Consider the following 25,565-nt stretch of genomic DNA (forward strand, 5'->3'; position numbering starts at 1 on the left):
AATGAACTGTAAAAACCTCTCACACACGCGCACGCACACACACACACCCGGGAGCCGGGGTGGGGGCAGGTCCCCCCCCCCCGGGACACGGGAATCACTCCTCTCTCTTCGTGGTGGGGGCGAGGGGGAGGGTCGCCCCATGGCTCGGTGCTCATCACCCATCCCTCCCCGCCCACCCACCCACGACAAGGCCTCATCAAGGGCCTTCCCCGCCCTTCCTCCCTTTCCCCCCCCCCACCCCCCCGTGTCCGGGCTCCGGATCCGGGGCTGGGGGCCCGGGCTTCTGGGTTCTGGGCCTCAGAGCAGCGTGGCCTGGTCGGGGCCGGGGGCGGCGGCGGTGGGTTCAAAGCGGGAGGGCAGCCGGGCCCGGGCGGCATCGCGGCGCCGCCGGAAGGCCAGGAATTCCTCGCGTAGGGCAGCGCAGCGGGCCTCGGGGCCGGACGGGGCGCCGGCACTAATGCTCAGGGTCTCCGCCCACCGGGCACTGTCCGGGCGTCGCCTGGACTCCGACCCTTTGGAGCCTGCGAGGAGGGGTGGGGACGGGGAGAGAGGGCTGGTGAGAGGAGGAGGAGGGAGAGAAGAAGGGAGAGAAGGAGGAGGAGGAGGAGGAGGAGAAAGGAGGGGGAGGAGGGAGAGGAGAAGAAGGGAGAGGAGGACAAGCAGGAGGAGAAGGGAGAGGAGGACAAGCAGGAGGAGGAGATGCAGGAGGGAGAGAAAAAGGAGGGAGAAGAGAAGAAAAAGGGAGAGGAAGACAGGGAGGAGAAGGGAGATGAGGATGCGCAGGGGTGGAAGGAGAGAAGAAGGGAGAGGAGGAAAAGAGAAAAGATGAGCAGGGGAGGAGGAGGGAGAGGAGAAGAGGGGAGGAGGAGAAGGGAGAGGAGGGCAAGAAGAGGAGATGCAGGAGGGAGAGAAAAAGGAGGGAGGGGAGGAGAAGGGAGAGGGAGACAGGGAGGAGGAAGAGAAGAGGATGAGCAGGGAGGAAGAAGAGGAAAGAGAGAAGGGAGAGAAAAGATGAGCAGGGGAGGAGGAGGGAGAGAAGAGGGGAAGAGGAGAAGAAGGGAGAGGAGGAGGAAGGAAAGAAGGGGAGGAGAAGGGAGAGGATGACAAGGAGAAGAGGAGGACAGGGAGGAGGAAAAGGGAGAGGAGGAGGGGAAAGAAAAGGAGAGGGAAGAGAACGGGGGAGGAGGGAGGAGAATAGGGGGCGGAGGAGAAACTCCCGAGGCCGGGAAGGGCCCCGCTCCCCAGCCCACTGACAGGGGGCGGCAGTTGGCCGTCCCCCTGCCCCTCCGTTCCTCCCTGCCTCCCACCCTCACCGTGGGGCCGATCCTGCAGGGCAGCGGACGAGCCGGGCCAGGGTCTCCCGCCGCCGCCCCGCACCATCCGCAGAGCCTCCAGCAGCTCGGTTTCCGCCGGGCCCTGGGGGTCCCACTCGTAGTTTTCGTCCACGGACGTGTTCCTCCTGTGGGGGGTGGGGGTGGGGGGACGAGGGTCGGGTGGGCGGCAGGGGGTTCCGGCGGTGGGCGGGGATCCCCGGGGGCAGGGGGCGGGGGGGGGGAGCGGCGGCACATTGATTTCCCCTCTCCTCGGGCTTCGCTCACGCCCGGGGAGTGGGGTAGGGGGACCGGAGTGCTTCCGAAGAGACCCCCGACTCATTTCTCCCCTACTTGGGGCAGCCTCCCCTCCCGTTCCCACAAGACTTAGTCTTTGTCTAGCGTTCTTCCATTCTCCTCCCTACTTTGACTGTGAACCCCCATGCAAGACAGGGACTGTGTCCGACTTGATTATCTTGAATCTCCCCCAACGCTTAGTACAGTGCTTGGCAACAGAGTAATCGCTTAACAAATGCAACAATTATTATTCTTATCATTTTTATCGTTATTATCATTATTCCCCCGACTAAGCGAATGAATTCTAACCGGGCCACAGCTCTGGGGGGCGGGGGGGGGGGGGCGGGAGAGTTGCTACTGTCGACCTCCCCCCTCCTCCTCTTGTTGTGGGCAGGGAATGTGTTTGCTACGTTGCTGTGTTGTAATAATAACAATAATGGCGGTATTTGTTACGCACTTACTGTGTGTCAAGCGCTGTTCTAACTGCTGGGGTGGATACGAGATCATCAGGTTGGACACAGTCTCTGCCCACTTGGGGCTCACAGTCTCAATCCCCATTTTACAGAAGAGGGAATTGAAGCATAGAGAAGTGAAATGATTTGCCCAAGGTCACACAGCAGACAAGTGGCAGAGCCGGGATTAGAGCCAGCATTAGAACCCAGGTCCTTCTGACTCCCAGGCCCATACTCTATCCACTAGGCCCTGCTGCTTCCCAAAGAGCCTGTATTCTCCCAAGCGCTTAGTAAAGTGCTCTGCACATTATAAGTGCTCAGTAAATAAGACTGACTGATTCCTCTACCTTAAAAAGGTGGAAGCTGAGGTCCAGCGAGCCACCTGCCTGCGGTCACCCAGCGAAGCAGAACCAGTTCCTCTGAGACACTGACCAGGGAGATCTTCCCCAAGCACTTAGTACGGTCCGCTGTGTGCTCTGCACACAGGAAGTGCTTATTAATACGATTGAATGAATGAACGAACCTCCATCAACGACCATCGTGTGTGGGAGGGTTGGGGGTGGAAGGGGGGGTCTGTCCTAAGGCTTCTCCTCCTCCTGCCCCCACCCGAAAGAAGAGGAAGGGAGGGGGGCAGTCGTACCTCTTACTGACGGTGACCACGTGCTCCCTGGATGGCCGGGCCTCGGGCCCACCCCCCCAGCTGGTCCAGCTGGCCCAGCTGGCCCAGCTGGTCGTGTCTTCCGGGGCCGGGGGGCTGAGGTAGCTGCCCCCCGAGGAGGGGACGATGGAGGGCGGGCGCAGGAAGGAAGCGCTGCCCCTGCCGCTGCTCTGGCTGGTGAGGCTGCCCCGGAGGGGTTGGGGGCAGGGATGGGGCTGGGGCTGTGGGGGTCGGGGTGGGGGGTCCGGGGGCCGCGTGTCCATGTAGTCGGGCGGGGGGATGGGCCCGGCGGGCTCGTCCTCATCCACGTTCATCTCCCGAAAGAAGGGCAAACTCAGGTAGTGCAGGAGGCCCGAGGGGGCCGGGGAGGGGGTCGGGGGCAGAGAGGGGCTCTGGGAGGGGGTCGGGGCGGGCGAGCCCACCGGGCTGATGTCGACGATGCAGAGAGGCCGGACCATCGCCTCCTCGGCCGCCACCGCCGGGCTGCTGCTGGTGGCGAAGGGCGACCCCGGACGCCGGGCGGGCGGGGAGAGGGGTGCGACCACCCCCCCGACCACGAAGCGGCCGTCGGGCCCGCGGCTGATGGGCTCCAGGAGCGGAGGGTCCGGGCCGGGGGGCGGCCCTGACGGCAGGGGGCTGAGGAGGCCGGTCCTGTCGCCGGCCCCGGCCCAGGGCCGGGTCGGGCACGGGGAGCGATGTGGGGACGGGCGAGGTGAAGGGCGCGGGGACGGGCGGAGCTGCAGCTTCAGCACGCTGTCGGGGCTGCCGGAGCCTGCGGCCGAGCTGGGGGGAGAGCGAGGGGCGGGGGGTCACCGGAGGACCAGGACACGGGGTGGGGGCAGGGGGACTGGACACACCCTCCCACCTAGAGAGGGTCCGGCAGGGGGAGCGTCGGTAATAATAATAATAATTATGGTATTTATTAAGCGCTTACTATGTGCCAAGCACTGTTCTAAGCGCTGGGGTAGGCGGCGAGGTCCGCAGGGGGAGGGTCCGTCCTGGGGGAGGACCCGCAGGGCGAGGGCCGGCAAAGGGGAGGGGTCGGCAGGGGGCGGCGCAGCCCTGGGAGGACAGTAGGAGCCGCTAGGGGGCGGTCCAGGGCCGGAGGGCAAATAAAGGGGGCGGGGTCTGGGGTGATTGACAGGGAGTGGCAGCAGGCGAGCTGCAGCCGGAGACTTACTGCGGAGGTGACTTCCGGAGCGGGGAAAAGACCAGAGGGGGATCTGGAATAATAATAATAATTGATGGTGTTTGCTAAGCGCTTTCTATGTGCCAAGCACTGCTCTAAGCTCCATGACAAGGCAAGGTCGCGGTTACCGGGGAGCGGGGTGGGGGTCCCTTTCCCCCCACCCCCAAAGCCCCCCGGAGCTCCCCAACCTCGGGGAGCGACGGGAAGGTGGGATTGGAGGCTAGGTGGGGAGTGATAGACAGGATGGGGCCTCGAATCGGCAGATCTGAGGGTGCGGCCTGCTCCAAGAGGGGCAATGCCCAATGAGGGGGCTCCAGGGGGCGAGGCCGAGATAATAATAATAATGTGGTATTTGTTAAGCGTTTACTATGGGCCAAGCACTGTTCTAAGTGCTGGGTCGATAAAAGGTCATCAGGCTGTCCCATGTGCAGCGTGGCTCAGTGGAAAGAGCATGGGCTTTGGAGTCAGAGGTCATGAGTTCGAATCCCAGCTCTGCCACTTGTCAGCTGTGTGACTGTGGGCAAGTCACTTAACTTCTCTGGGCCTCAGTTACCTCATCTGTAAAATGGGGATTAAGACTGTGAGCCCCATGTGGGACAACCTGATTTCCCCGTGTCTCCCCCAGCGCTTAGAACAGTGCTCTGCACATAGTAAGCGCTTAACAAATACCAACATTATTATTATTATTATGTGGGACTCACTGTTTCAATCCCCATTTTACAGATGAGGTAACTGAGGCACAGAGAAGTGAAGCGACTTGCCTAAAGTCACGCAGCTGGTAAGTAGCAGGGCGGGATTCGAACTCACTATTTATGACTCCCAAGCCATATGGGTGGGGGGGATCGATAGGGGAGGGCCAGGAGTGTGTATGTTGGGGGGGAGACTGAGAGAGGGCGGGGCCAGGTGTGTGGGCATGGTCAAGGGCGTGGCGTCAGCCCCTCTTTTACCTTGTCTGCGCTTGTGTCGAGCGGCCAGTCGGCGCCGGCGGTTCATGAAGCAGGCGGCGGCGGCGCTGAGCAGGACGGCGGTGGCCAGGAAGCAGAGGCCGCCCACCAGGCCGGCCAGCACGGGCTGGGGCAGCAGCCCCGGGAGCTGCGTCCGGGACGGGTACACCTCCATCCCTAAGCGGGGCAAGGTCCCAAAAGGGCGGCTCGGAGGGGGGACCCTCGCCCACCCTCCCACTCGTCCCTCTCCCCCGAACCGCCCTCCCGGGTTGGGAGCCGGGGGTCTCACCGGCCGTGGAGATGTTGGCCGTGTTGCTGGGGTCACTGATGTAGCTGCCCGCGAATGCCACCAGGCGAAACTCGTAGAAGGAGTCCTGGCCGCGGGACGTAATAATCATTACGGGATTTCTTAAGCGCTTACTATGGGCCAGGCACTGTTCTAAGTGCTGGGGGAGATACAAGATAATCGGGCTGGACACATCCCTGTCCCACACAGGGCTCACACTCTTAATCTCCACTTTAGAGATGCGGGAACAGAGGTCCAGTGAAGTGACTTGCCCTAGGTCACACAGCAAATGGCAGAGCCGGGATGAGAACCCATGACCTCTGACTCCCAGGCACGTGTTCTACCCACTAGGTCATGCTGCTTCTGGCGAGGGGGTAAGTCTTGGGTGCGTGGAGGGCGGAGGGGAAATAGGAGAGTGAGGAGGCGTGGACCCCCCCCCCTTCTCCCTGGACGGGTTGGGTGTCCCCCCCACCTCCCCTGGCGTCGCCCCCCTACCTTGATGAGGCCTGGCACCACCAGCTGTGTGTCAGCGCCGCTGATGTCCCGGTTCAACACCTCCCAGCTGCCAGGCCCATGCCTTCCTTCCAGGGCATAGTGCCTTCCTTCCAGGGCGTAGCCTGCCAGGCCCCCCGGGGCCAGCAGCGGAGGCTCCCAGCTCAGTGACACCCCCCGGGCTGTGCCCGCCGCCTTCAGGGCCCGTGGCGGAGACAGGAGCAGGTGCTGCTCCAACGGGGGCACAGAAGGGTCTGCAGGGGTCGTCCCGAGGCCTGAGGGACCCAAGCGGGGAGACTCCTTAAGGGCCAGGGGGCTGGGGGTTCCCGGCTGACCACCCAGCATCCCCCGGACCACTATGTCTCATCTCCCCTTAAGCACTTACTATATGCCAGTCATTCATTCCATCGTATTTATTGAGCCCTGTGCACAAAGCACTGTACTAAACCTTTGGGAGAGTACAATATAACAACAAACATAGACATTCCTGCTGACAAGGAGCTCGAGTCTCGAGGGGGAGACAGGGCCAGACACTGTCCCAAGCACTGGGGTAAATCCAAGCAAATCAAGATGGACTTAGTCCTTGTCCCACATGGGGCTCACAGCCCCATTTTATAGATGAGGGAACCGAGGGACAGAGAAGTGAAGTGACTTGCCCAAGGTCACACCGCAGACCAGCTGCAGAGCAGGGGATAGGACCCAGGTCCTTCTGACTCCCAAACCTGTGCTCTATCCATTAGATCACACTGCTTCTCGTGAGCCCGAGAGACTGGGAGATGGGAAACCTGGGTTCTTGCCCCAGCTCTGCCACTGGCCTGCAGAGGGGCCTTGGGTAAGTCCTTTAATCTTAGTTTCCTCATCGGCAAAATGGAGACAAGCTCCTTGCTCTCCCCACCTCTTGGCTGTGAGCCCTGGCTAGGGCAAGGATTATGTCATCTTTGATAATCTGCATTTACCCCCATGCTTAGCCCAATGCTTTGGCTCAAAGGAAACACTAGAGAAGCAGCATGGCATAATGGATAGGGCCTGGGCCTGAGAGCCAGATGGACCAGGGTTCTAATTCCAGCTTCACCACTGGCCTCCTGTGTGACCTTGAGCAAGTCACTTCACATCCCTGTGTCTCAGATCCCTTATCTGTAAAATGGGGATTAAGACTGTGAGCCCCATGTGGGACCTGGACTGTCTCAAACCTGATTAGAGTGTATCTAACCCAGCCCTTAATACAGTGCCTGACACATGGTAAGTGCTTAACATGCCATTAAAAAAAACTCACTAAATATCACAATCATTATTTGAAGCCCCTCTAAAGCCTTCCTCCTCCAGGAAGTCTTCCCCAAATTAATTCCTTTCACTCCGAGTCAAATCAACCTACAGTCACCCCAAGCACTTTTATGTCTTCATACCTCTTCTCCGTGAACCCATCTATATGTATATGCAATTGCACATTCCATTTTTAATGGTAAATTCGGTTTCTTTCTGGTCTATTTGCTCAACTTGCTCTCTTATCCCTGTCCTTCCTCAGGGATCAGCATTTCCGCCTCGCCTATGCAATTGGATAATCAATCAGTGGTATTTATTACTCTGTGCATAGTACTGCACCAAGAGTTTGGGAGAGTCCCATTCAATTTATTGAGTGCTTACTGTGTGCAGAGCATTGTACTAAGCGCTTGGGAGAGCACAATATAACACAGTTGGTAGACATATTAACCTGTCCACAGCAAGCTTACAGTCTAAATGGGGAGGTAGACGTTAATATAAATAAATGACAGAGATGTACAATAAGTGCTGTGGGGCTAAGCGGGCAGTGAATAAAGGATGAAACTCCAAGTGCAAGGATGATATGGAAGGGAGAGGGAGAAAAGGAAATTAGGGTTTAGTGGAGGAAGACCTCATGGATGGAGAGTAGAATACAACAGGGTTGGTAGGTACATTCCCTGCCTACAGTCTAGAAGGGGAGACAAGCATTACAATAAATTATGGATATGGACGTAAGTGGTGTGGAGCTTAGGGTGGGGTGAATAAAAGGTTTCAGGGTATTCACGCACTCCCTTAATGTCCCCACCTTCAACCTCTATTGCTTCCTTGTACCTGTAATTTATCTCCTCTCCCCACCCCCATCAGATTGGCAAATCCTTGAGGTCAGGGATCCTGTCTAGTAATTGTACTGTACTCTCTCAAGACCTTAGTAGAATGCTCTGCCCCTAGTAAATTGCTACTAATGCTGCTAACTGATTAAATCCTCATGCCCCCCACTATATGTAAACACTTCTGTGGAGTTTACAATGTAATAATGGAGGAAGAAAACAGAAATCCTCAAACACCCAACCGAAGCTGAGAGAGCAAATAGAAGTGGTAAAAATAAAAGAAACCGATTTTTGTAAACAAACAGGAGATAACAGCTAAACAGCTGCAGAAAAAGTAATTACCTAAGTGAACTTAGATAAATAAACAGTTAGAGACAAGAGCTAAGAGGCTGCTGGGGTTAGAAGAAGTGATTATCATACTTATCCTGAGAAGCAGCCTGGCCTAGTGGAAAGAGGCCTGGGAGTCAGAGGACCTGGGTTCCAAACCCAGCTCTGCCACTTGTCTGCTGTGTGGCCTTGAGTAAGTGACTTCACTTCTCTGTATCTCAGGTCCCTCATCTAGAAAATAGGGATTCAATACTTGTTCTCCTTCTTTCTTAGACTATGAGCCCTGTGTGGGATCTGATTAGCTTGAATCTACCCCAGCGCTTAGTATAGTGCTTGGCACAGAGTAAGCACTTAATCACCACAATTATTGTTCTTTGCTTTGAACTTTCCAAGTGCTTAGTATCAATCTGTGATATTTATTGAGCGCTTACTAGGTGTTCAACAGTATACTAGGCACTTTAGAACAATACAGTAGAGTTGGTAGACACATTCCCCGCCACAAGGAGCTTAATCTAGAGGGGACGAAAGACATTAAATTTCTTATAGGGCAATGGGAATATGTCTGCCAATTTTGTGGTACTGTATTCTCCCAAGCACTTAGTACAGTACTCTGCACATAATAAGCGCTCAAAAAATACCAACGATGATGCACTGAAGTGCTGTGGGGCTGGGGGTGGGATGAATATCAAGTGCTCCTCTAGACTCTAAACTTGTTGTGGGCAGGGAATGTGTTTATTGTTATATTGTCCTTTCCCAATTCCTCAGTACAGTGTTCTGCATACATTAAATCCTCAATAAATACGACTGAATAAATGAATAGAGATCCGAGTGCATAGTACACTCACTGTGAACAGGGAACGTATCTGCAAACTCTATTGTACTCTCCCAAGCACGTAGTAAAGTATTCATACACAGTAAGCACTCAGTAAATACCATTGATTGATTAATAGATGATGGAGAAGAGGGGACAGATAGAAGAAATGAAGGCCTAGTCAGGGAAGGCCTCTTGGAGGAGGTGGGGCTTTAGGATGGCAATGAGTAATAATAATGATGGTATTTGTTAAGCGCTTACTATGTGCCAAGCACTGTTCTAAGCACTAGAGTAGATACAACTCTAGTAGTGGTCTGCCAGATATGAGGGAAGAGGGAGTTCTGTAGTTGGTCTACAGATCACTTCAATCAGCAAGCGCTGATAAATGGTGGTGTGACTACAGGGAGGTAGGAACTATTAGGAAAGATCGGGTGGGATTTCAGGATGTTCTGAAGGGGGCGGGGGTGTCTAGTGGGGTTTGAAGCAGCAGGAGGGGGTGTGCCACGAGAAGAGGGAGCACAGAGGGAGGTGGTGACCTTGGGATAGAGGTAGAGGAAGAGTGGAAAGAAGATAGGGCAGCTGGACATGCCCAGCTCTGGGGAGGGTCTTGAAACGAACTGGGGAAGAAAGGCTAGGTAAGTGGGATGGGGGTGGGAGGAGTGTGTGTTGGCGGGGGGGTCCTGGAAACTGACATCATCACCTGTCTGATCCCTCCTTTTTCAGCTTTGCCCAATCAGTGGTATTTATTGAGCACTTACTATGTGCAGAGCACTGTCCCAAGCACTTGAGAGAGTACAATACAGTTAGCACACCCGTTCCCTGGCCAGAACAAGGCTACAATGCTGCCCCGACCCCCCTCCAAAGCCACCTTCTCCAGAGGGCCTTCCCTAATTGCTCCCTTGATTGCACCCCATGACTGCACCCATCTGGGTGTTGGGAAGGGGCTCCCCGGTGCCAGGGACCACTTCCCCACCGCGGGACACTGACCGGCCGGAGAGGAGGACACGATCTCGCTGAAGGGTCCACTGCCCAACTTGTTCTGGGCCAGGACGCTGAACTGGTAGCTGGCGTGGGGCTGCAGGTTGGGCACCAGTAGATGGGCTGCACCGAGGGGCACCGGCAGGGACAACCAGCCGTGATGGGCCCGGTCCGGCCGCTTGGGCCTGGGGGATGCAGGGTGTTTTGGCCGGAGGGCGGGTGAGCAGGGAGAGAGGGCTACCTTGTCTTCTCTATCTTCCTCACCCATTTGTACCACTCCAGGGTCTGGGGGGAGGGGGATCTCAGCTAAGCACTCCCCTTCCCACATGCTTTGGGTTTGTGGTGGGGCATTCTGAGACTGGAGGGGACGAGGGTAGGCGGAGGGGGGCATGCACAGTGGGGGGCCAGCGCTGTCACCACATCCCACATACATTGGGTTTGTGATGGGGCAGACCGAGGCGGGCAGGGGGCGGGGACTTACAGCGGGGTGTACCACACGCTGAACCTCTGCAGGTAGCCTCCATCGAAGCCGGGTTCCCACGACACGTTGACCCCCGTGGGCAGCGGCTGCACGGAGATGTTGGTAGCGGCATGGGGGCTGGTCCCTGGCCAGAGGGTAGGGGGAGATGGTCAGCCATGTGGGAGGGAGGGCAGAAACCCCCTTCTCTCAGCCCGCTCCTTGTTCCCCCATCCCCCTCCTAGTCCCGCCCCATCCCCCCTCATCCTCGCCTTGCCCCACCTCCATCCCCTGGTCCCCTCCCTAGTTCCGCCTCCATCCCCCTCATAACCACCTCATGTCACCCCTTGCGCTCCTATTCCCACCCCTCATCCCCACCTCATGGCACCCCTCATCCCTCCCCTCATTTCTCCATTCCCCTCCTATTCCCTTCCTTTGTCTCCCCATTTCCCTTCTATTCCCTCCCCTCATCCCACCCCTCATCTCCCCCACCCCCCACTCATCCTCCCCTCATCCTGCCCATCGCCCCTCCCCTCATTACCTCCCCCATCCCCCCTCGTCCTACCTCTTGTGCCCCCATCTTTCCACCCCCCTCCCATTCTTGCCCCTCATCCTCCCTCATCCATCATCTCCCCCACCCGCCCCGGCCCCTCCCTGGCCCCCGCCTGCCTCCGGTCCTGTAGGCACTGACTGACCCAGCACGTAGACGGTGGTGCCAGCGGCCACGCTGGCCACGGCATTGACGGCGGTGCACTCCCAGCGCCCGTAGGCCTCTTTGGTCAGCGGTCGGAGGACCAGGCTGCCGTTCCCATCCACCCGGGCCTCGCTCCGTGGCCTGGGTCCCTCCTGTGGGGTGACACCCGCACCGCTTCCCCTCAGCCTCTTCATCAGCCGCTCTCCTTCTCACTTGCCCCCACCCCCGACAATAGCCTGGTCCCAGTGAGGAAACCCAGGCAGTTGGGAGGAGGCTGAGTGAAGCCCCAGAGCCTGGGGTCTCTCCTCCCTGGAGGGCTGAGGGACAGGGCGTCAGGGGGAAATGGAATCCCTCAAGGCACCGAGTGGGTGGAGTGACTGGGGGTGGGAGCTTCGGGGACAGGGGACTGAATGGGACTCACCTTAGTCCAGGTGATGGTGGGCAGGGGGTCCCCTTGGGCCACACAAGGGATGACCAGTTCTCGCCCTACTTCCTGGAAATATTCAGCCTTGGGCAGCACCACTAGAGCCGGGGGGGCCTACGGGAGGGGGTTCGGGTCAGTGGGGGTGGACCAACTAGGGAGGGAAGGGAGGGCCCAGGCATCCCCTAGATTTCTTACTCTCTCAAACTCTTCATCCCCCCCAACCCCATCCCCCTTTCTCTGAACTCTCTTGAGAAACAGGGTGGCCTAAGTGCATAGAGCTCGAGAAGGACCTGGGTTCTAATTCAATCCCTGCCATCTGCCGTGAGACTGTGGACAAGTCACCTAATTTCTCTGTGCCTCAGATACCTCATCTGTAAAATGGGGATTTGAGACCATGACCCCCATGGTCAGGAACTGTGTCCAACCCGATTAGTTGGGATCTAAACCCAGGGCATAGTCCAGTGTCTGGCACAAAGTAAGCACTTCCCAGATACCATTAAAACCCCCTACAACTACAACAATCACAAGAAAAGAAAGCACACCTTGAGCTGCACGCGGGTGGGCGGGGAAGCGCCGGTGGTGCCGTGGCTGTTATAGGGGGTGCACGTGTACTCCCCCTCTGCGTCCTCATTGGCCACGGCCACGACCACGGAGCCATCTGCCGCCTGCGACCAGCCTGGCACCTGCCGTGGACCAGGGAGAGACTGAGACAGAGACCGCCACAGGTAGGGAATGACCCAACCCAGAGAGGGAGGGACCCCTGGAGGGAGAGTCCCAGAGAGGAAGAGACAGATCCCCCCACCCAAAAAAGGAGGGATCTCTCCCCCCACCCCTGCCAGGGTCAAAGGAAGTTGTCCCTGCCCCTCCCCTCCAACCACTCCCCGGACCTTGTCCAGCTGCAGGGCCTGGCCGTCCTTGGTCCAGCGGACGAAGAGCTGGGGGGGGTTAGCGCGGGAGGGGCAGCGGATCACGCCCCGCATACCTGTGGGCAGGGGGGTCTCTGCGGGCATCTCGGTCACCTGGGCAGGGTCTGGGGGAGGGCGGGGAAAGGAAGAGGTGGTGGTTGTACTGTCTGGAAGAGGGGCAGGGGCTGCCATCAAGGGGTGGGGCTGATGGGCAAAGGGCAGGGTTTCTGGGATTACAGGTTGGGTTGATGGGCAGGAGGTGGGATTTGGGGGATTGTGGGTGAGGCTGATGGACAGGAGGTGGGATTTTGGGGATTGTGAGAGGGGGCTGATTGTCAGGAGGCGGGGCTGTAAGAAGGAAGGGGCGCGTCCCCCTGCAGGGCATTGGGCCGGGGGCCCCGGGGGGGGGGGTGGTGGGGGTCTCACAGAGCACGTCGAGGAAGGCAGAGGCGGAGGGAGGGCGGGGGAGGCCATTGCTGGGCACGCAGGTGTAGCGCCCGGCGTCGTCGGGCTGGGCGGCCTGGAGGTGGAGGCTGCCGTCCACCAGGACCCGCACCCGGGGCTGCAGGCGGCTGCCGGGGCGGGGAAGGCGGGTTCAGGCCCTGGGCCCGCTGACCTCCCCACCCCACTTCCCATGCCCTTTCTCTCCTCCCCCGCGCCCCACCTGATGTGGAACACGTTGGTGTCGCCCTGGAACCAGCTGTAGGTGAGGTTGGCAGGGTAGGCCTGGGCCTGGCAGGCCAGGAGGGCATCTTGGGTGGCGTTGACCGTGCTGTTCTCCGGGGGCCCTACAATCACCGGCGGCCCTGCGGGATCCCGCGGGGTTAGGGGGATGCCACTAGTCCCCCTCCCCCACCCCTCCCAGACCCCCCAACTCTTCCAGGAATACGTCCCCGACTAAGCCCTCTTTTCCTTATTCTATTTTCCCTATTCTTATTCTTCCTCAACTCCCTTTGCCTTTTATTCATTCCCCCCTCCCGCAGTCCCACAGCATTTATGTCCGCATCTGTCATGTATTTATTTAGCGTGGCTCAGTGGGAAGAGCATGGGCTTTGGAGTCAGAGGTCATGGGTTCGAATCCCAGCTCTGCCACTTGTCAGCTGTGTGACTTTGGGCAAGTCACTTAACTTCTCGGTGCCTCAGTTACCTCATCTGTAAAATGGGGATTAAGACTGTGAGCCCCACGTGGGACAACCTGATTCCCCTGTGTCTACCCCAGCGCTTAGAACAGTGCTCAGCACATAGTAAGCGCTTAACAAATACCAACATTAATACCTGTCTCCCCCTCTAGACTATCAGCTCCTAGCGGGCAGGGAGTTGGTCTTTTTAGCACAGTGCTCTGCAAACAGGAAGCTCTCAGTAAATAGGACCGACTGACTGACAGACTGACCCTGCACCAACAGGCGGGTGGTGTGCGTGGCCGTGCCCTCGGAGCTGGACGCCTGGCAGGTGTAGAGGCCGGCGTGGCCCCGCTCCAGCCGGACGATCCGCAGGGTCCCGTTCTGCACCTGAGGGTTGGAGAGGGGGAGGGAGAGAGGATGAATGTCGCTCCCCTGCACCCCCCCCCACCATCCCTCTGGACTGTGAGCTCATTGTGGGCAGGGGTTGTGTATGTTGTTAATAATAATATCTGATAAGACTTTACTATGTGCCAGACACTGTACTAATTGCTGGGGCGAATACAAGCAAATTGGGTTGGACACAGTCCCTGTCCCACACGGGGCTCACAATCTTCACCCCCATTTTACAGATGAGGGAACTGAGGTCCAGAGAAATGAAGTGCCCTGCCCAAGGTCACACAGACAAGTTGCAGAGACAGAATTAGAACCCACGACCTTCTGACTCCCAGGCCTGTGCTGCATTCGCCATGCTGCTTCTCATGTATTGTGCTCTCCATATCGCTTAGTACAGTGCTTCACACACAGTAAGCACTGACTTTTCCTCATCTCCCACTCCCTTCTGCGTCGCCCTAACTGGCTTCCTTTACTCTTCTGCCCCCCGCTCAGCCCCACAGCACTTACGTAATTTTATTTATTTGTATTGACATCTGTCTTCCCCCCCGGACTGTGAGCTCGAGGGCAGGGACTGTCACTGTTTATTGTTGTAGTGTTTTTTTCCCCAAGCTCTTAGAAAGAAGTAGCATGGCTCAGTGGAAAGAGCCCGCGCATGGGAGTCAGAGGATGTGAGTTCTAATCCTGATCCGCCACTTGTCAGCTGTGTGACTTTGGGCAAGTCACTTTGCTTCTCTGTGCCTCAGTGACCTCATCTGTAAAATGGGGATTAAAGCTGTGAGCCCTATGTGGGACAACCTGATTATCTTGTATCTACCCCAGCACTTAGAACAGTGCTTGGCACATAATAAGCGCTTAACAAATACCAGCATTATTATTATTCTTTGTGCCTCAGTGACCTCATCTGTAAAATGGGGATTAAAACTGTGAGCCCTCGGTGGGACAACCTGATTACCTTGTATCTACCCCAGCGCTTAGAACAGCGCTTGGCACATAATAAGCGCTTAACAAATACCAGCATTATTATTATTATTCTCTGTGCCTCAGTGACCTCATCTGTAAAATGGGGATTAAGACTGTGAGCCCCGCGTGGGACAACCTGATTACCTTATATCTACCCCAGTGCTTAAAACAGTGCTTGGCACATAATAAACATTTAATAAAATACCACCACTGTTATTATTACAGTGCTCTGGACACAGTAAGCGCTTAATAAATGCGAATGAATGAATGAATGAATGAATCCCGGGCCCATCCCGCCCTGCGCTTCCGGGGCCGCCCAGGAGGAGGCGGCAGAGAGACGGGTGTCGCGGCCCGGTTGGGTCCGGTCCGGTTGGATTGGGTTCGGTTGCATCTGGTTGGGTTGAGTCCGATTGGGTTGGGCCCGGTTGGATTGGGTCCGGTTGGGTTGGGCCCGGCCAGGCCGCACCTGCACAGAGCCCCGAGCCTGAAGGTCCTGTCCGTTGCGCTTCCAGACGAGCCGGGGCTGGGGGCTTCCGCTGGCGGCGCAGCGCAGGGTCAGCGGCTCCTGCTCCCGGGCCTCCAGCACCGACGGCGGCGTCTCGTGGAACCGGGGGGGCGCTGGGGGACGGGGGAGGGGGAGCGCAGGAGATGGGGGCGGGCCGACACCGGCACCCCGGGCCCCTCTCCCCCCACCCTCCCCACCCCCCCGCCGCCACTCCGGCTCCACGAAAATCCCTAGCCCCGGGGGACAGGGAGGGGAGGAGGGGGAAGGGGCCCTGTCTGGGTTGGGCCCCAGCCTGGAATTAGCGACGCCCAGGACATCTGTCTGTGATATTGTTATATCGTCCTCCCCCGAGCGCTTAGTACAGTGCTCTGCACTCAGTAAGCACTCACGACTGATTGCCTGACTCCCCCTCCCCAGCCCCTCCCTCCCGGGAGGGCGGAGACCGAGGCCCAGAGATATCCCTTTGGGCCCAGAGACAGCTGGGCAGAGAGCGAGAGAGAAATGAGAGAATCCCCCCCCCCCCCCCACTTGTCTCACCAACCCAAAGGTCACTGGAAGGGGTTGGTGACCCCAAGACTTTGCCCCGGCTCCAAACCTCGCCTGGAGGTTGGGGTGGGGAGGAGGAGGAGCAGGAGGGGGGACCCCCACCACGTACAGCGGACGGCGAGATGCACCCAAGAGCCGTTGCGGAAGTCGTCCTCAGGCCCCGGCCGGTCAAGGAAGAGGACGCGGCACTCGTACCAGCCCTGGTCCTCCGCACGGAGCCCGTCGATGCGCAACGAGGCGCCGCCTTGCAGTTGCACGCGTCCTGTGGGAGGGGGCGGCAACGACAGGGTCTGCTACTTGCCCCCTGGACGGCTGCCCCTCCTTCCCTGGACAAAGGGCAGACTGGACTGGGTGACAGTGCTGAACAAGACTCTCTCCTGGGGCGCAGAGGCCGGGGGCAGGATTCCTTCCCCCATTTCCCATCTCCCCTTAGATTTCCCAACCTTCTAGCACCCCTTCCGGGGCCTGGAGACCCCCTTCCCCCAGCTCACCGCCAACGGCCACCGCGCTTTGGCCTAGCCAAAGCCCCTAATCCCCTAGGACTATTATCAGAGCCCTAAGCGCCTTAGGTTGGCAGGAGCCTCATTCAGCCTGGGGTGGGACCAGGGACCAACACAAATACACTCTCTCTCTATCTCATTTGCTTAGCGCTTACTACGTGCCAGGCACTGAACTAAGCACGGGGGTAGGTCCAAGCTGAGTTAGAACCAGTCCCTACCCGTCATGGGGCCCACAGTCTTAATCTCCATTTCACAGATGAGGCAACTGAGGCAGACAGGTGACTTGCCATAGGTCATCCAGCAGGCAATTGGTGAAACCACAGTTGGAACTCAGGTCTCCTGACTCCCAATCCTATGATCTCTCTCCTAAGCTACTTTGCTTTCTTTTTTTATGGTAACTGTTAAATGCTTAGTATGTACTGTACTAAGCGCTGGGGGAGATACAAGCTAATCGAGTTGGACACAGTCCCTGTCCTACATGGGGCTCACAGTCTTTAATTCCCCATTTTACGGATGAGGGAATCGAGACATGGAAATTAAGTGACTTGCCTAAGGTCACACGGCAGACAAGTGGCAGAGCTGGGATTAGAACCCAGGTTCTTCTGAGTCCAAGGCCCACTGATGTGAAAGCAAGCCCCTTGCAAACATAAAAGCCCTCTACAAGTACAAGGTGACCTTATTGTTATCTGAGATCTGAGCCCCCTTTCTCCTCTCCCCCCCACCCCATTCCCTCTCCGGCTGCCCACCTCCAACCCACTCTCCTAAACAGGCCCTGTCTGACCTCTCCTCACCCGCCCAGAGGACTGACAAAACATCATTGTCCTTAGGAACCACCACCTCCCGTTGCTTAGCAACCCCAATTCGGTCACATAAAGGTGGGGGGGGATAAGCTGGGGGAGAGGGTATCCCTCCTTTCCCACCCCTCCACTAAGTGGATTCCCCAGGCCTGGGCAAAGGGCAACTGGGTATCTGTGTTTCCTAACGGTGTTTGCCCATCTGCTCGGGGGGGATTGAGGGGGACGAGGCATCAGGGTCACGGGGGATGGGGGCGGGCTATTCTTGCAGTCGGAAGTGGGGTCTGTCTGGGCCGGGCCCAGCCAGGCGACGACCAGACAAAGCTGAGCCAGACCGTCTGGGAACTCTGGGAGGGAGACAGGACAGTGAGGGTGGGAGTGAGGGGGAGGGAAATGGGGCTGGGAGAGGGCAGGGGTGTGGGGGATGGGGGCAATTGGGGGGGCTAGAGAGGAGGCAGAGGGAAAACCGGGGTGCATTGGTCTTCCTCTGACCCACCTCCCGCCTCCTCAACCGCACGTGGGCTGGGGAGGGGGCTACCACCCAATCCTAAACTCTGGGGAGTGGGAGCGCTGGGGGAGAAGGTAAATCCTTTTTTTTTTCCGTTGCTCTAATTAGGGCCTCATTTGCATATGCATCTCACCAGCATTTGAAAAACGCTCCAAGGCCTCCCCCCTCCCCTTCTCCCTCGGCCCCGCCCCCTCGAGACCTCAGCCAATCCTCAGGCTCCTCGGAGAATTGAAAATAAACCGGGCTTGGAGAGAGGGTGGGAGGGGGCTGGAAGGGTACCCCCCGCCTCCTCCTCAAACTAGGGAGGGGGCTGCTCTAACCCAGGCTCTGTCTGCCGACCGGCCTTAAACCAGCTGTGCCCTACCTGTGCCCCCTCCTGAGACCCTGAGCTAGTGGGACTTGGTTCTCAGACAGGAGGGGGGGGGGGAACACAATGCCCCCTCCCCTTTCCACGGGACGCCCCACTGCCCCAGGTGTAGCTCGCCGAGAGGGTGGGGGTTGGGGAGAGGAGCTGGGGTCTCCCCACCCCCATGCCGGCATGGACCCCTGGGCCCTGGGCCAGTCGGGATTAGGGCTCCAAAGGGGAGATTAGGGGGAAGCAGAGAGGCCCTGGGGTGGGGGTGGAGGGAGGGATGGGAGCAGGATGGGGGGGAGGGGGCAGCTGAAACACGACCTCCAGCCCACAATAAAGGGCCTTTGTGTCTCCACCGATGACCAGCCCCACCCCCTCACCTCTGGGGCCCAAGAGGAGAGACCACCCCAGGCCCTAGTGCCCCGGGGCTCACCCTCGCCCCAGGTCGTGGCACCCCCAGCCTGTACCCTCCCTCTGGTGCCCTTCCCTCCTATGCACTCTTACCCAGGTACTGCGGGTCCACGCGGGGGGAGTAGAGGCCGAACTGGATGAAGATGGGGAGCAGGAAGCCGAACCGCTGCCACTCGATGACGTGGAGGGGGGGTCGTCCCGAAGGCGGCAGGAGGTCGCAGGTCAGCAGGGCGCTCTGTCCCGCCCGGCCCACCACGGCTATGGCCGCGGAGTCTCCTGGGGGTCCGCCGAGGCAGGTGCGGGGAAGGGGGAGTTAGCCTGGCATGTGGTCCGGGTGGGGGGAGAGTGGGCAGGGGTCCCAGATGTTGGGGCAAGGCCCTTCAGTCCCAGGGTCTCCAGTCGGATGTGAGAGCCTGTCTCCCGCTTCTCAGTCGCACCCCTTAAATCCACGCACACACCCCAGTGGCTACGGGCACTGGGTGCCACTGGGTGCCACTGAGGGAGAGACAGAAAGCAGTGTGGGGCTGTGGCTGACCCACGCGAGGAGGGGCGTGCCTCAAGATCTGGGGGACCTTGGATTGGGGAGGGCTGGGGATCCTCTCTTTTCAGGGAGAAAGACATCCTCAACATCACCCTTACAGCAGTGCTCATTTAACTATGTGCAGAACACTGACCTGAATGCCTACTGGATTCAGAGCACCTTACTGGGCAGCTACTTTGTGGTTCCAGGCACTTAATGTGTGCAGAGCTCTGGACTGGAAGCCTAACAGGTGTAGATGCTGTACTGGATGCCTACTGGGGGCAGAGCACCGTACTAAGAGCTTGAGAACATAAACGGTCACCAAAGACTCAGTCCTGGCCCTGAAGGACTTTACAGAGTTGAGGAGTGACTACCTCAAGAGGAAAGGCACAGGGGAAAAGCCAATAATAATTATGGTATTTGTTAAGCGCTTACCATGTGCCAGGCACTGTAGTGTACACTGTACCTCCTCCAAGAAGCTTTCCCTGACTAAGGCCTCCTTTCCTTTTCTCCTTCTCCCTTCTTGCCTAGTGGTTAGAGCCTAGACATGGGAGTCAGAAGGACCTGGGTTCTAATCCTTACTTCTTGTCTGCTCTGTGCCCTTGAGCAAGTCACTTCACTTCTCTGGGACTCATTTACCTCATCTGTAAAACGGGGATTATGACTGTGAACCCCATGTGGGACAACGACTGTGTCCAGCCTGATTAGCTTGTATCTACCCCAGTGCTTAGTAAAGTGCCTGGCACTTAATAAACCATTAACAAATACCATAGAAAAAAAAAAGTGGGCCAATCTTTCCCTTTAGCTCCTTGAGGGTAGGAATGGGGTTCGATGCTTCTGTCTGCCCACCCCTCTGAAGGTGCTCAGTTCAGAGTTCCAGGCCTGGAACCCAATCCAGCCGTTGCCAGTTGACCAACCCCTGCTCCTGCCCTGCCCCCTGCCCCGGGTTCCCGACTCACCGTCAACCCCCTGGCAGATCAACAAGCTCAGGGTAGCCAGGAAAAGGAACCAAATCATAGCCCAGCTGCCCCGCCTGGCCCAGCCCGGCCCCTCCTGCCCCCGGGGAGCCCAAGGGCTGCACGAGGGCAGGGGCTGGGGGCAGAGGGGGGGCTTCTCCACCGGGTCCCTTGGCACGGCCCCCTCCCTGGGCACGAGGGTCCAGTGTTGAAGGAGGGGTGGGTCAGGGTAGACCTCTGGGGAGCTGGGCCCACCAGGAGATGAATCTGAGGAGGTAAGGAAACACAAAGAGATTAACTGAGTTGAGCCGGTGAGGGGGGCAGAAGGGGAGACCCAGAGGGGAGTCCAAGGGGATAGAGGGGAGCCTGGGGGACAGGAAGGAGGCAGGGAGAAGTCCCTGAGGGGACAGAGGGGGGATAGAGAGGGGAGTTCAGGGAGATAGGGGATTAGGGGGAGCCCCGGGGGATGGAGAGGGGAGCCCAGGGGGATAGAGATGGGCCTAAGGAGAGTCTCTGGGGGATAGACAACTCCCAGGGTGCTAGAGGGGACCTCCAGGGCCTTAGAGGAGAGCAAAGGACACAGCCTGAGAATATGGAGGTGGGGGGACATAGAAGAGACTCCAGGAGATAGGGACCCTAGGAGACCCCAGGCTAGAGAAAAAGTTCTGGGAAAGGGTCAGGGCACAGAGGGGCGAGCCTCTCTCTGCCACCCAGCCCTTCTCACCTGCTCCCCTCCATCAGACTCCCTGCACCTGGTCTTCCCAAACCCTTCTCCTCTCCCCATCCCCACCCCCAATACTCCTCTCTCCTTCCCAAAGGCCTCTCCGCCTTCTGGAGCAGACCACAGTCCCTCCCCCACCAGCCCCGAGGGCCTGGGCTCCCCACCCATTTCCATCCACCCCCTCATAGCTGGGGTGGGGCTGGAGGGGTGCAGGAAGGGGGGAGTGCGTGTGTGTGTGTGTGTGTGTGTGTGTGTGTGTGTGTGTGTGTGCGCGCGCGCGGGCGGGCGGGCAGGCAGATTTTGTTTCCTCTTGGCAGGCCCCCACCAGGTCTGGGCAGGTAGCTGAGATACTGCTAAGTCCTCCTCCTCCTCTGTCTTCTTTTTTCTCCTTCTCTCCCTTCTCCTTCTCCCTCCTTCTCTGCCCCCACCTCCCTTTCTTCCTCTTCTGTTCTCTCCCCCTCTTCTCTTCCCACCTTCCTACTTTGCAGGAGCCCCCCTCCCTCCCTGCAACTCTGCCCAGTCCTGAACCCGGTCTCCTTCCTGCCCCTCGAGCTCTCTGGACCTGCCCCTTACAGTGCTGCTCCCACCCTCCTGCTGTCCCCTGTGGTCGTGCCTCCCCCCATCTCTGGAGCTTGGTAACTACCTTCTTGGCCCCGGAGACTCCCATTGGAACCCAATGTCTACGCAGCCCAACCAAGCAAAGTTGTGGGAAAGTTGTGGCCTCCGGTTTGCTAACTGGAGCCGCTGGTAGCTGTTGGGAAACTTGTCTGATTTCACCCTCTTCTCCCCACTAGGTCCGGGGGACACAGCTGAACCCTGTCCCGGGAGCCCCGACCTCTGACCTCCTGCTCCCTGCCAGACCCAGCAGACCCAACCTCTGACCCTTGCTCCACACCAGACCCAACTGAACTCTGTTCTGGGATCCCCAACCTCTGACCCCCTGCTCCCCGCTATGTCTGGTAGACCCAAGCCGAATTTTGATCTGGGAGCCCTGACCTCTGACCCCTGCTCTATGGCATCAGTCACCCATCCCTTGCTCTCCAGTGCCCCCCACATTAGCCCTGCTCTTCCCCACAAACCTGACCTGTCCCAGTCCTCTTCCCCTCCCCGAGCACTCCAACTCCCTCAGCTCTTCATCCCTCCTGTTCCCCTCCATCACTCCCAGTATTTCCCGATCTCCTCCAGATCTCCCATTTGCTTCCCCTCTGATTTCCATAGTTCTTCCCCCTCTGATCCGCTCAGTTCTCTCAGGTCCTTCCCTCAAATCTCCACCAATTTTCTGTTTCTTCCTCCAATCTACCTAGTTCTCACAGTTCTTCTCCTCTTATTTCTCCCAGTTCTCCCAGCTCCCCGCCTCCAATCAGTTCTTGCAGTTTCCCTCCCTCCAAATGCCCCAGTTCTCCAAGTTTCTCCCTCCAATTCCCCCAGTGTTGCCAGTTCCTCCCCTCTTATCTTTCTCAGTTCTTCCAATTCCCCTCTCTCCAATTCCTCAGTTCTACCAGTTTCTCCTTCTTATCCCTCCAGTTCCTCCCACTCTGACTTCTCCTAGTTTTTCCAGTTCTGTTCCACCGACCCCCTCAATTCTCCCAGTTCCTCTTCTCCTATCTCTCCCAGTTCCCTTCCCTCTGATCCCCAGTTCTCCCAGTTCCTCCCCTTTTATCTCTCCCACCTCTACCCATTCCCCTCCATCCGATCCCCTCAGCTCTCCTAGTTCCCCTCCCTTCGATCCCCTCAGTTCTATTTCTCCTCCCTTTGATCCCCTTAATTCTCCCAGTTGGCCTCCTTCCAATCCCCCCAGTTCTCCCAGTCCCTCCCCTCTTATCTCTCCCACTTCTCCCAGTTGGCCTCCTTCCGATCCCCCCAGTTCTCCCAGTCCCTCCCCTCTTATCTCTCCCACTTCTCCCAGTTCCCCTCCTTCCGATCCCCCCCCAGTTCTCCCAGTCCTTCCCCTCTTATCTCTCCCACTTCTCCCAGTTGGCCTCTTTCCGATCCCCCCAGTTCTCCCAGTCCCTCCCCTCTTATCTCTCCCACTTCTTCCAGTTCTCCTCCTTCCGATCCTCCCAGTCCCTCCCTTCTAATCTCTCCCACCTCTCCCAGTTCTCCTCCTTCCGATCCCCCCAGTTCTCCCAGTCCCTCCCCTCTTATCTCTCCCACTTCTCCCAGTTCCCCTCCTTCCGATCCCCCCCCCCAGTTCTCCCAGTCCTTCCCCTCTTATCTCTCCCACTTCTCCCAGTTGGCCTCTTTCCGATCCCCCCAGTTCTCCCAGTCCCTCCCCTCTTATCTCTCCCACTTCTTCCAGTTCTCCTCCTTCCGATCCTCCCAGTCCCTCCCTTCTAATCTCTCCCACCTCTCCCAGTTCTCCTCCTTCCGATCCCCCCAGTTCTCCCAGTCCCTCCCCTCTTATCTCTCCCACTTCTCCCAGTTCCCCTCCTTCCGATCCCCCCCCCAGTTCTCCCAGTCCTTCCCCTCTTATCTCTCCCACTTCTCCCAGTTGGCCTCTTTCCGATCCCCCCAGTTCTCCCAGTCCCTCCCCTCTTATCTCTCCCACTTCTTCCAGTTCTCCTCCTTCCGATCCTCCCAGTCCCTCCCTTCTAATCTCTCCCACCTCTCCCAGTTCTCCTCCTTCCGATCCCCCCAGTTCTCCCAGTCCCTCCCCTCCTATACCTCCCCCGCGCCCAGATCTCCCACTAAGTTCTCCCCGGTGTCCCCGGGCCCCTCCAGCTCCTTGCCCTCTGTTCCCGATAAACTTCCCTGCACTTTTCCGGCAGTGCTCCGCAGGGGGTACACGCTCCCCCGACCCCCCCCCCCCCATCTCCTCGGGCCTCCTGGTCCCCCGTCCCCCCCCGGCTCCCGCTCTCACCGCTGGGCTCCGCTCCCGTCCGCTCCCCGGGTCCCGGCTCCCGGTCACACAAAAGGGAGCGGGACCCAGGCCCCCGCCTCCCCGGCCCCCGGCCCTCCCGCCCCGGCTCCCCAGCGCCTCCCGTTGCCCCGGAGACCGCCAATCCCCCGGAGGGACCAATCGGAGCGGCGCGGGGGGGCGGGGCCGAGCCGCCGGGGCCCCGAGGGAGTCTGGGACTTGTAGTCCCCAGCGAAGGCAGCAGCGCGGCCCCGGGCTCCCCCCTTCTCCCCGGGCGCCCCCTAGTGGAGCTCCAGATCGTGGGGCCTGGATTCCTCCCCGTCCCTCTCTGCACCTTTTAGTTGGGGCCGGTCCCTGAAAGCCTAGCCACGCGTCTGCAGCGTGATCTTGGGCGAATCGCTTCACTTCTCTGGCCTTCAATTACCTCATCTGTAAAAATGCAGGACTGGGAGCCCCTCGTGGGCCAACCTGATTATTCTGTACCTACTCCAGCGCTTAGAACAGTGCTTCGCACCTAGTAAGCGTTTAACAGATACCCTCATTGCTATCATTATTACTATTCCCCGGGCCTCAGTTACCTCCTCTGGAAAACGGGGATTGAGAGCGGGAGCCCCGTGTGGGACAGGGACTGTGTCCAACCTAACTTGAATCCACCCCAGCGCTTAGAATGGTGCTTGGCACCTAGGGAAGCGCTTGACGAGTACCCTCAACATCATTATGATTATTATTCCCCAGGGGTTGTCAACCGGGTTCCCACCCCTTCACCTCCTGCTCTGCCCATCTGTCTCTCCCTGCCCCCCATCAGGACCCCAGCTGCTCCCCGCTCCACTTCCTCCCCCGGGAGGAGGGGCAGGGGCAGGGCCATGGGGCGGGGGGAAGGGGAAGGGGCAGGGAAGTGGGGGCAGGGGGTGGGCGGACCCGTTTTCTCCCGCCGCAGGACCCCGCCTCTCCTCCTCCTCCCTCCCCGACCTCCCTCCCGCATCCTCCCTCTCCATCCTTCCTCACCGGACTGGAAATACCTGTCTGAGCTGGCTCCTGTGCCCGGGCCCCCTCCCCCACCCGCACCTGCCCTTGTTGTGGCCTGGGATTGTCTCTCTTTGTTGCTGAATTGTACTTTCCAAGCGCTTAGTACAGTGCTCTGCGCACAGTAAGCATTCAAAAATACGATCGAATGAAGGAATGAGGAAGGAAGCGCCGAGGCCCCGCCTCTCCTAATAATAACGATGGTATTTGTTAATAATAATGATAATAATAATGATGATGGTACTTGTTAAGCGTTTGCTCTGTGCCAAGTACTGTTCTAAGCGCTGGGGGCGATACAAAGTAATCAGCTTGTCCCACGTAGGACTCATAGACTGTAAGCCCGTTGTTGGGCGGGGATTGTGGCTATCTGTTGCCGACTTGTATATCCCAAGCGGTTAGTACAGTGCTCTGCACACAGTAAGCGCTCAATAAATACGATTGAATGAATCCCCATTTTACAGATGAGGCAACTGAGGCACAGAGAAGTTAAGTGACTTGCCCAAAGTCACACAGCAGACAAGTGGCGGAGTCGGGGCTACATCCTCTGATTCCCAAGCTCGTGCTCTTTCCACTGAGCCACTCTGTTAGGCGCTTACTATGTGCCAGTCACTGTTCTAAGGGCTGGAGTAGAGTAGTGTCTCTCTCCTTGATTTCTCTCTCTATTCCTGTGCCTCTTCCTTGGCCTAGGTTTCTCTCACCTCTTCCTTAGGGTTTCTTTTTTTCTGTGTCTCTCTCCACTTTGTCTCTTCCTCCCCCCAGTGTCTCCCTCCTCTCTGTGTCTCTTCCCCTCTGTCTCTCTCTTCTATTTCCTCTCAGCACCCCTACCAAGAGTTTGGGGACCCTCCTATCGCCAAAACTCGCCCGCCCCCCCCCCCAACTCAAACACCCGCCCCAACCTGGAGGCCCTGTGTTGGAGGGTGGGGAGGGTCTTCTCTCCCCACACCTATCCCAGGTTTGTCCTTGGCCACGGAGCCCCAAGAAGTCAGATAACTGGGAAGGGGAATTTTGCAGCCAGGGGTATAACTGAAAATCATGAAAAGCGGCTTGGCTTAGTGGAAAGAACACGGGCTTGGGCGTCAGAGTACGTGGA

General features: G+C 58.3%; 1 protein-coding gene across 1 annotated transcript; it reads right to left on the minus strand.

Annotated features, from left to right (window-relative positions):
• Positions 1–252: 252 nt before the first annotated feature.
• IGSF9 (immunoglobulin superfamily member 9) lies at positions 253–23,504 on the minus strand. Its single transcript, XM_029055193.1, has 21 exons — positions 23,456–23,504; positions 19,878–20,141; positions 18,492–18,674; positions 15,943–16,095; positions 15,249–15,400; positions 13,699–13,816; positions 12,973–13,114; positions 12,735–12,880; positions 12,291–12,433; positions 11,946–12,086; positions 11,401–11,517; positions 10,981–11,131; positions 10,310–10,433; positions 9,838–10,013; positions 5,632–5,903; positions 5,140–5,224; positions 4,854–5,027; positions 3,898–3,940; positions 2,700–3,500; positions 1,314–1,459; positions 253–521 (listed from the first exon to the last, which is right to left on the minus strand). The coding sequence occupies exons 2-21, from the start codon at positions 19,933–19,935 to the stop codon at positions 298–300; spliced, it is 3,549 nt and encodes a 1,182-aa protein (XP_028911026.1). The 5' UTR covers positions 19,936–20,141; positions 23,456–23,504; the 3' UTR covers positions 253–297.
• Between the last annotated feature and the right edge of the window lie 2,061 nt (positions 23,505–25,565).

Source organism: Ornithorhynchus anatinus, chromosome X5 (assembly GCF_004115215.2).
Source record: "Ornithorhynchus anatinus isolate Pmale09 chromosome X5, mOrnAna1.pri.v4, whole genome shotgun sequence".
Lineage (NCBI taxonomy): Eukaryota > Metazoa > Chordata > Mammalia > Monotremata > Ornithorhynchidae > Ornithorhynchus > Ornithorhynchus anatinus.

Excerpts from the sequence above, each read along its gene's own strand:
- IGSF9 (XM_029055193.1), bottom strand. The coding sequence starts at position 19,935 with ATGATTTGGTTCCTTTTCCTGGCTACCCTGAGCTTGTTGATCTGCCAG. Across the intron at positions 13,115-13,698 it reads CACCCGCCTGTTGGTGCAGG|GGCCGCCGGTGATTGTAGGG; the intron begins GTCAGTCTGTCA and ends GGGATCCCGCAG. Across the intron at positions 522-1,313 it reads CCTGCAGGATCGGCCCCACG|GCTCCAAAGGGTCGGAGTCC; the intron begins GTGAGGGTGGGA and ends CCCTCCTCGCAG.